Here is a 10,809-nt window from a genome sequence, read left to right on the forward strand (position 1 = left end):
AAGAATAATTTTGATGGACCAGCTCAGAACCACAACCAGAGTGCCTCACCCAGTTTAAGCTCCCATTCCATAGAAGTCTGGGAAGCTGAAATGTGTCAATATGCAAAACAGAGACTGTTTTTTAGCCAATGGTAGGTGGCATTACTCCTCCTTTCCCCTCCTCCCTACTCCTTGTGCTATTATTCATATGTTGCTTTGTAAGCAAGGCACCTTTCCCCTCTCTCCTCCCCAGGCTGCTTGTGACACAGGCAATGGCAGGGATTGTTTTCTAGTTTCAGGGTCTTCTGTAAATGGCTATAGCTGAACTCATCATTTAAAAATTATATAATATTCAAAGTAGCGCTGGAGAATCATGTTGCCCCACACCACTGAGATAGCAAGCACTTTTTAAAAAACTTTGAATATTTCTAACACAGTCTTGGTGTTCTGACTCAGCAAAGCATTCAAAAGCTAATAATGCAACAGGCTATGCTGGAACATAAAGGGGGCAATGAAGCCTGCCTTTATTTTCTAATCCTGTTTGTTTTTCTAGAACTTGTGAATAGGCTCAGAATCCCTGACTCAATTTTTGGATCCCATTCTCATGACAAAGCGAATGCCTGGCCTAAAAATGAGCTCACTATAAAATGAGGCTTCCCGCTTCTGGCTCTTGCAGCTGCTTCTAGATTTCCTCCTCCACCAAGGTATCACACCTAGCCTTGACCATGTCTAAAACGGGAAGCAGGGTAAGTATGCTTCTAGCCTCTCTCTTCTTTCCGTCTCTCTAGACAAAAGGGGGAAGTCTTAACTGGTTTGCAAGCCTGGCGCAAAAGTAGGGTTGCCGGGTCCTCCCTGGCCACTGGTGGGCGATAGGGGCAAGAGCAGAAGGATACTGGGGTGGGGGTTGCCTCTCTTGGGTCAGAGGCAGCTGGATCCATCCAAGCATAAGATGCCAGAACCACTCAGGAGTATGCTGAGGGTCTCTTAAGTATAACTTTGTTTAGGACAGAGGAAGGAATACAAGGCCTTCCAGAGTCCTTCATAACAGCTTGCCTAGCAGTTTACCCAGTGCCAATCTTAAAACCTGGTCAGGATCTGCTCCAGATTATGGTACCCTGGAACCATAATAAAACATGAACTGAACTTCTGAGTAAGACACAACAGCTTTGAGAAATCAAAATGCCTAGAATCATTCATGGATTTTCCTGCTGTTTATGTAAGAAATTTCTGGTTCAGTGTATTTGAAAATACCAAATTCTGTCGGGAAATAGTGACTTCAGACAGATAAATCCATCTTCCTTTTGCTTGTGTGTTCGTTCTGTAAAAGACAAGGAAGAAGAAGCTTGTGTTACTGTGGTAATTTTTAATTGCAGATTTATTCTTGCACCCAGAGCAATAGGCTTGCAAAGATGAAGAGACCCTTCATTTTGACAATACCTCCAAATGCTTTCTATATCTAGCTATTTACAAGCCATAAGGATGGACACTAGGGTAGCCATGGAATTTGGAATGCCGCATTGGCACAATGATTACTTTCATACCAACAAAGAAAGTTACAATTGCTCCTTTGACTACAACAGATTCTGGATTAGAATCTCCGTGGGTGATTTTTCACCATATGATTATATGATACAATGATTATACAAAAAAGAGGTTTTGCTTATGTCTCTATGGCTGCATTGACACACTTACTTGGATGTAATAGTGAACTCAGAAGGATTTAGCAGATAAACATAGGACTGTGTAATCATTTGTTAGTGTCACATTGCAATTATGCTACTTGACCATGAGTGTAGCACAATTCCATGTGTTCTTATTGTTGTTTTTTTAATAAAAAGATACCTCAGCCAGGAAGAAAGGTGTTAGTCTAGCTCTCATTCTGATGTGCTAGTGTTTGTGGGTTTTTTAAAAGGGCCTCTTGAATGGGCTATAAACTTGACAGGGTGGTGTCATATAATTTATACATGGGTTACCTCTAAGCTTCCTTGGTCACTCATCTTCTCTTACAGCCTTCCTACTTGATCAGTTTTCAGTGCAATAAATTTGCATTTGTTACACATTTGTTATATGCGGCCGGGATGGTTTCCTATGAAGTTACACTTGTGTTGCGGCAGGGGGTTTGCATTTCCTGAGCTCTGGCATGAAGAAATGCTTTATGTTTCCAAGATACCACATCTGTTCTATTGAGACTATGTATAATCTGATTGCATGAGATTCATGTGTACCTATTGGATGTTATGAGTGATTTTATCTGTTCTAAATCCACATGGAGAGTTATGAGCAATCCAGGTTGGAAGTGCCTAATTTCTGAGTGTGGTTCTATTTCAGGACCTTTGAGGTTCTCTGTCCATTGCCCTTTGCTTCTGATTTGAACATTTCACCTTGCCCCAAGTAACCCTAGGCCAGTCGCTTTCTCTCAGCATAACCTACTTCACATGGCAGTTGTTGAGATAATAAAATGGAGGAGGGGAGAATGATATTATAAACTGCTTTGGGTCATCATTGGGGAGAAAGTAGGATATAAATATCTCAATAAATAAATCAATAAAAAAACCAAACATTATGCATAGACTTGTTTTTTTTAGTGTAGCATTCCCATTAGCTTCAACTCAGAACCTTCCTGGTACTGTTTTTTTCATGTACATGCATCTACCCACATTACAAAAGGGGGGCAGGACTTCCCTCCATTTTAGGAGACTGGGATATGAATGTGGTTCTCAGCTGAGGCTAATGGAAATCCTACACTAAGGACAAGTATATGTGTGATTTTTTTTTCATTGACTGAAAAAAAAATTACTACCACCCCTTTCTGCAATAGCGAGTCATCACTTCCACTGTACCATATTTCTCCATGTTGAAACTCATGTGGATAGTCAGTGGTTGGTATTTTTGCCTAAGGAGCATGTCTGGGAACTCCATCCATTGGGGCAACGTCTCAGCACATTGTAATGTGTTTGCAAGCATGGGATGTCGTGCTCTAGTTCACAAAAAGATGCCAGTTAGCTGAGCCAGGGCACACTGTGTCTAGCAGAAACCACATTTCCTTCTTCCATGCTTTGCTTGTGTTTCAGATCACCTTCTACGAAGGGAAGAATTTCCAAGGGCGCCGCTATGAGTGTGACAGAGACAGTTCGGATTTCCACAATGACCTGAGCCGTTGCAATTCCATCCGTGTGGAAGGAGGCGCCTGGGTTATATATGAGCGACCAAACTTTGCAGGGAACATGTATGTGCTGACCCATGGGGACTATCCTGAATACCAACGCTGGATGGGCCTTAATGACCGCATCAGCTCATGCAAATACATTCAATTAGTAAGTCTGCCATTTCTTTCCCTTCTGATGTCGAGCATACAAAACTCCCTTATATTGAGTCAGACCACTGGTCTCTGAAGATCAGTATTGTCTACACTGACTGGCAGTGGCTCTCCATGTCTTTCACTTTACCTGCTTCTTGATTTTTACATCTGGAGATGGCAAGAACTGATCCTGGAACCTTCTGCATGCAAAGCAGATGCTCTGCCAGTAAGCCACAGCTCCTCAGGCCCCTTTCACAAGGCCTGGGACATTTGTTATCAAAATGATATAAAGTCTGATAGGGTTGCCAGGTCTGTGTTGGAAAATACCTGGAGACTTTGGGGGTGGATCTGGGAGAGGGAGGGGTTTGTGGAAGAGATGGGTCTTAGCATGGTACACTGCCATAGAACCCACCCTCCAAAGCAGCCATTTTCTCCAGGGGAGCTGATCTCTGCCAGCTAGAGATCCATTGTAAAAGTGGGAGATCTCCAGGCCCCACCTGGAGGCTGGCAACCCTAGCAGGAGGCATTTGGCAATTTCCTTTCTTGGTGCATGCAGAAGACCCCAGAATGTTATTTCACATTAATTTACTTTGAATAACTCACACACACTTATTTCTGTTCCCAGAGGACAGACTTACAGTTCCCGAGGGTTAGTCATGACAGTCTGTAGCAGCAAAAATAAACAAGTGTCCTGCAGCACCTTGAAGACTAATAACTTTCATTCTAGCATAAGCTTTTGTGGATCAGAGTCCACTTAATCGTAGAATAAAAACATGTTTTCCTTGAAGTTGCAGCAGGACTCTTGTTTGTTTGAGTATTGATTAAGACTGCCTCTCCACACATAATGCCCTTAACACCCTCATTTTTTTTGCTCCAAGGATATGTACTTAGAACTATCTGCTGAGTAAGGTGGTATAATGGATAGCATTTACATTTAGATTTCTAATATCTGTGCATTAGGAACATGCATCCAGTTAGCCACTCAGATGTCGATGCACCACTAGGAGGAATTACACTTGTTAGGGGAAGTTCTTAGGGAGCAATAGCATTTCAGAACCCTGCCATATCTCTTGCACACCCAGCCATGTTTGAATAATCCATGGCAAAAAGTATTGTTTAGGTACAAATGCAATTTTGGGCTGTATCAACAGAAGTATAGTGTCCAGATCATGTGATGTGATGGTATCGCTTTACTCTCCTCTGGTAAGACCTCACCTGGAGTATTGTGTTCAGTTTTGGGCACCACATTTTAAGAAGGATATAGACAAGCTGGAATGCGTCCAGAAGAGGGCAACAAAGATGGTGAGGGGTCTGGAGACCTATGAAGAAAGGTTGAAGGAGCTGGGGATGTTTAGCCTGGAGAGGAGGTGGCTGAGAGGTGATATGATCACCATCTTCAAGTAATTGAAGGGCTGTCATATAGAGGATGGTGTGGAATTATTTTCTGTGGCCCCGGAAGGTAGGACCAGAACCAATGGGTTGAAATTAAATCAAAAGAGTTTCCGGCTCAACATTAGGAAGAACTTCCTGACTGTTAGAGCGATTCCTCAGTAGAACACGCTTCCTCGGGAGGTGGTGTGAAAAAAAAAATTCAAAAGTAATCGGATTCGGAAATATATGGGGCCAAAATATTTGGAATACCATATATTTCTGAATACTGGTATTCAGAATAGCCATATATACTGGAGATATACGCCTATTTTTGAATATACAGCCCCATTATACCCTATGGGCCATTGAAATCAATGGCAAAATAGGGTATATTGGAAGTTGCCTGGAGGGGAGGGGGTTTGAGGGAGAGCCCCCAAATTTTCAGGGAACCTGCAGGTAACTCTCCCATACGAACCCCTCAAGTCCCAAAAAGATTGGGCCAGGGGTGCCCCTATCTCACCATTATACTCTATGGCCCATTGAACTCAATGGCAACATAGGGCATAATCAGAGGCTACTGGGGGGCAGGGGGCTTGAGGGAGAGCCCCCAAAACTGCATGGAACTCACAGGGGACTCTCCCCTACAAAATCCCCAAGTCCCAAAAAGATTGGGCCGGGGGGTCCCTGTCTTTGGGCTCTCCAAAAGGTCCGTTGCCACCAATGCTGGGGAAAGCCCAATTAGCCACTTCCTCCACTATAATTGCTGTGGGAAAAGTGGCTCTGGCCAGAGGGGGGTTTAAGGGAGAGGCCCCAAAACTGCAGGGCAGCTTCAGGGGACTCCCCCACATGCAACCCTACTGGCCCAAAAAGACTGCACCCGTCTGTGGGCACCCCAAAAGGAACATTGTTCCCAATGGTGAGAAAAAAACAATTAGAGCCACTTCCCCCACTGTAATTATCGTGGGAAAAGTGGCTCTGGGGAGCAGGAGGTTTTGAGGAGAGCCCCCTAAACTGCTGTGCAGCTTCAGGGCACTGTCCCACACAAAACCCACAAGGCAAATAAAAAAAAATTGACCAGGTGGTCCAATTCCTGGGGCACCCAAATCCAAACCTAACTTCACACCAGAGAATCTCTATAGGACCCAAATGAACTACATCCATCTATCTACTCTATGAACCCTGCTGGCCTGGAACCAATATAAACCCAGTTGCCAGCATCACTGCCACACAAAACACAATCTGCTCAAGGTCTGCCACCCACAAGCCCAGCCAGAATAACCCAGGTTTTTTTTTTCAGGGGCAGGAAGAAGAAAGAGGGAGGAGCCACTGATGATGACAGGCAGCCAACAGTCATACCAATGCTGAAGTCCCTCTAATGGGACAGTGATAGCTGGTGTGTTGCTGCTGAGCTGAGAGAGAAGGTGATATGATCACCACCCTGCAGCTCACTAGGTTGCCACCAATGTGCAGTCAGGGAGAGATACCCCTTGAACGCATGTCGGGAGCTCCAGATATCTGAGGTGAAATGAACAGTCCCCCTCCCTCCCCCCCCCCGGCAGCACGGGACAAATGCTCCTTCACCACAGATCTGGTTGCCTTGAAAACAGATGGCACAGTGGTCCTGCTAATGGTGGTTCTAGCAGGAACTTTGTACCAGGGCACCAGGTACTCGAGCAACCCTAGCACCCCAGGATTCTCGACCACTGAAAATGAAAGTCCATGGGTGATCGACCTGGCAAGGTTCCAGGCGATCACCCTCCTGCCGTACCTGATTCCCCCTCTTGGCACACAGGTGCCACCCCCACCAAACATTTATGGCAGAGATGCCTGACATCCCTGCCCTGTCATGGAACTCTCCTGGAGAGCTCTGCAGGTAGTCGCGGTGGGATGGACCTCCTGGCTGGGTGGTGTTGGCCACTTGGGCACCCCAGTACCAGCCTGCTTCTCCTCCTTAAGAAGCACTGCTGGGTGGTGCTTCCGCAGGTGGTTCCGCAACTCCCCCCGAGTCAGGTGGGTAGGGTCCCGCCCACGACTGATCCGGACCCTGCACAGCTGGCACTGAGCATAGCGTGGATCCTCCATAAGTCGGAAATGCTTCCAGACTTGGGAGGTGTACGGATGCCCAAGCTGACCAGCAGCTTGGGTGTCCAGAGCCACCTCTGGTGAGGTGCTCAGGGCAGACATATAATGTCTCGGGGTGGCAGGAGGGGCTGGCCACTGGGAGGAAGTGGGCGGAGATGGAGGCACCTTGTGTGTCTCCATTTCTTTCCCCTCCACCCCATATGGCCTCCCCTCCTGGCCATCCCCTGAAGGACTGCTGGTGCCCTAAGGAACTGAAGAAGGGGGCTGGTCCTCCACAACCAGCTTCTCCTCCAGCTCCTGCACGACACTGCACCCTCCTTGGGGTGATCGTTTTGGACAGAAAACTGTCCCCAAAGCTCATCTCCAAGGAGGGCTACTCTTGCTGCCCCTCCTTCGGCTGCTGAGGCCGAGCGACATCAGCTGGAGTAGAGACTGCCTGAGCAGCAGACCCCTGCTCAGTGCCAGCACCTTCTGGCACCTCTGCTGAGGGTGCCCCAGCAGCAGCCTCGATGAAGGGCCCAAGGTGGACCTTCTTCTTCATCACACTCCGGCCAGAGGTCGGAGTGCTGGAAAGCGGCTGTGGAGTGGCCCACGCACAGGTGGGGGGGAGACCTGGGTCCTCCCCCTCCACCCCTCTAGTCTTCTCCTTGGCCTTGCCCCCAGGGCCCCTCTTCTTCTGCCTGTCACTCATGTCACCCTTGGCCAGTCTCACACAACCTGAACTGAGAGTGGGGTTTTTTACAAACCTAAGTCACTACACTACCCTGAACCAACAGGTGCCCTGACTTCTTTTTAAAAACCCTCCCACCAAAACTTGCTTGTTTGTTTTTTTGGTCCCTAACCTGTCCTTCTTTGGGTTGGGTAGTAGTGATCTGGTAAAGTTTAGGAGACTAGGTGATCCTGCCTCTACCTGGCTACAGTTTTTAAAAGGCTACCTTGAGATGAAGGCAATCCTTTGTTATATTTTCCTAGTTAAACATCTCCTAACTAGATCCTGGGACAAACTGGATTTCTTTGCAAACTAGAAATCAGGTGTCCGCTATAACTAGAGAGAAGCTGTGGTTTACCCTATGGAAATCTAAGGATGTACCGGCTTTCAGTGGCTGAAAGCAAGATGCACTGCAACCCTAGCCTCTTTAAAAGGGAGCCTGATGTGGCCTAGTAGTCACACTGCCTTTTATGAGAAACCTAAAATCTTTTTAAATTGCCACTATCTGGCCTAGTTGAATTTTGAAAGAAGATAAAGCCCTAAACTGGATTAATTTTTTTTTAAATTTCAAAAAACACAATCCCTAAAAACACCCTTATTAGTGGGGCAGCCTATTTAGTGGCCCTAGGATACCCAAGTTTACTAGGATACCCAAGTAAACAAAAGAACAACAATGTTGCTGATGGCTGAGGGATTAGCCCAGCCATCAGCTACACAACAGCCCTACAAAGCATGCATTTGCAATGCATTTTGCAAATGCACGCTTTGGATTGGCTGCTGGGGCTCCTCTCCCCCTCCCCCTCCCTCTCTGATCCCAGGGAGGCTATGGGAGAGGCGGGAAATATTGATTCGGAAGTATATGGCTCCCGTATAATGCCTTCCAATTGGATTTGGAAGTATATGGCACCGTATACTTTCGAATCGGGGTATTAGACGGTCTATTTGGTTCAGCCGAACCGAATTCACACCCCTAGTGGTGGGCTCTACTTCCTTGGATGTTGTAAAACAGAGGCTAGATGGCTATCTGACAGTAATGAAGATCCTGTGAATTTAGGGGGAGGTGTTTGTGCATTTTCTCCATTGTGTAGGGGACCCTGGAGGTCCCTTCGAACTCTATGATTCTATGTTTCTACTTTAGAAGGCTTGGATCTGATAGGAATAACCATGGATGGGGGAGGAGTTGCCATGTCCGTTTATGGCAGCACAAACAAATCAAGAGCCTTGTGACACCTTAAACATTAACCCATTCATTGCAGTATAAACTGTCATGGGCTTCAGGTCAGTTCATTCTATGTGAAATGCATTTGCGAAATGCTACAGCAGCCAGCGACAGCCCCTTTGTGAGGCTTTGCCACTCTGTAGCCAGTGGTCTCTTGGAAATGAGCAGACTGTTGAACTCTTTTCTTTGATTTTACCAGGGGAATCTGTCATGTTTGTGGCTCCTACTGTGCAGATACCATGGTGGGCTTCACATTCAGGCTCCTGTTGCAGAGTTGTCTTCCTTCCCCTCCTTTGTAAGAGATATTGTAAAGCATGGCCAGAAGCCATTCAATAACCAGAGCTCTTATTCACCAACGCATGCTGCTGTATTCAAAGTGGTGCTGGGAATAGGGACCCACTTCAACAAATAATAATAGTAATAATAATTTTTTATTTATATCCCGCCCTCCCCGCCGAGGCAGGCTCAGGGCGGCTTACAGACATGGAAAATGCCATGATTACAATAAATACATTATACAATAAAATACAATAAAATACACTTAAATAATTTAATTAAAACCACAACAGTTAAGGTGCTATATACAAGACAGTATATATCAGATGGCTAGGTGTCACTTCAGGTTTCCATCTTGTAGGCCATTTGAAAAAGGACAGTTTTACAGGCCCTGCGGAACTGATTATGGTCCCGCAGGGCTCGAACCTCCGCTGGTAATTGATTCCACCAATGGGGAGCCGTTATTGAGAAGGCCTGCTCTCGAGTTGTTTTCAGTTTGGCCTCCCTTGGTCCAGGGATTTTTAAGAGATTTTGGGAGCTAGATCTCAGTGCTCAAAGCAACTTGGTCCACAGTCCTGGCTAACATTGCTACTCAACAGCCATGTATAGCAGCCTGCCAGTCCTTGATTAACCTCCTGAGGTTGTGTGACCAGCAGGGTGGTGCTGGAGAACATCACCAGGATGATGCTTGGAGAAGAAGAACCAGAAGATTTAACAAGCTATGGTGGGCTGTAATACATGAGCTGGTGGGTATGACAAGGTGCCTATGAGCCTGAGATGCTGGTGAAGGTATGTGCCATGTACAACCATCACACTTGCACGGTCAATAATAGACAAAGGCCAGTGGAGCTAGAAGAATATTCTTGACAGCGCGCACACACACACACACGGCTTTAGGTGTATTTATGGGTGCTAACTGGTCTTGAAAATGCATCCACAAACTTGGTGCATTCTTTGCTTTCATGTTTCACGTTCATGTTTCAACACTTGGCAGACTGAAGAGTATGAACTGTGTATTGCAAATGCATTCCTCTGCTCAGCTCCTTGTAACCCCTGTGCTCTCTTTCCTTGTTCCAGCCCAGCGGAGGCAAATACCAAATTCAGCTGTTTGAGAAGGGTGAGTTTAGTGGCCAGATGCATGAATATATGGATGACTGCCCTTCTATCATGGATCAGTTTCATTTCCGGGAAATCCATTCCTGCAAAGTCCTGGAGGGAGCCTGGGTTTTCTACGAACATCCCAACTTCCGCGGTCGGCAATACCTTCTGGAGAGAGGAGAATACAGTAAGCCTGTCGAGTGGGGGGCAACATCCCCAATGGTTCAGTCCTTCCGGCGTGTTATTGAGTAATAAGCAGCATTGCGTGTGAAACCGATGTGAAACCTGGCTTGATGCATAAATAAAGTATGTGAGGGCTTGATGCTGCTGGTCATTATTTGCAATAATTGCGCATCTGAATGCAATACACTCTTTTCTCCAATCTCTCATGAATGATACCCCTGTTGCTAGGATACTGTAGCAATAAAGGCATGCAGAATCACTTTCTGTAAACTCTGAAGTCTTCTTGGGGCTTGCCCAAAAGGCAGTTTACCAGGCTTTTTGAAGATAGGAAATGTCCAAGGAAAGGGGAGGTCCTTTTCCCTGGGATACCTTTGCAGCCTCTGTCACGGGAACCCAACTGTATGCACTGCACAGTCTACAGTGGTCACTTGAGGGTTGCTGTCAGCCATATTGATTCACAGGAATCTGTGCAGCTCAAAGCATTTTTCTAGTTTGGACTACATGCAATGAACGGGTTGGTCTTTCAAAGCTCATAGTTAGAGCAAATTCAGACATACAGGTAGCTGTCATCCAGCTTTCTCACAGGCCAGAATT

The 10,809-nt window shown here is 46.2% G+C and overlaps 1 protein-coding gene across 1 annotated transcript; it reads left to right on the forward strand.

Moving 5' to 3' along the window:
- The first annotated feature begins 568 nt into the window (after positions 1-568).
- Positions 569-10,354, forward strand: CRYGS (crystallin gamma S). The gene is made up of 3 exons (XM_060242056.1): positions 569-725; positions 3,051-3,293; positions 10,012-10,354. Exons 1-3 carry the CDS (start codon positions 705-707, stop codon positions 10,282-10,284), a joined length of 537 nt encoding a protein of 178 aa, XP_060098039.1. The 5' UTR covers positions 569-704; the 3' UTR covers positions 10,285-10,354.
- The last annotated feature ends 455 nt before the right edge of the window (positions 10,355-10,809 follow it).

Source organism: Heteronotia binoei, chromosome 6 (genome assembly GCF_032191835.1).
Source record: "Heteronotia binoei isolate CCM8104 ecotype False Entrance Well chromosome 6, APGP_CSIRO_Hbin_v1, whole genome shotgun sequence".
In the NCBI taxonomy this organism is placed as follows: Eukaryota; Metazoa; Chordata; class Lepidosauria; order Squamata; family Gekkonidae; genus Heteronotia; species Heteronotia binoei.

Excerpts from the sequence above, each read along its gene's own strand:
- CRYGS (XM_060242056.1), top strand. The coding sequence starts at position 705 with ATGTCTAAAACGGGAAGCAGG. Across the intron at positions 726-3,050 it reads TGTCTAAAACGGGAAGCAGG|ATCACCTTCTACGAAGGGAA; the intron begins GTAAGTATGCTT and ends CTTGTGTTTCAG. Across the intron at positions 3,294-10,011 it reads CATGCAAATACATTCAATTA|CCCAGCGGAGGCAAATACCA; the intron begins GTAAGTCTGCCA and ends TCCTTGTTCCAG.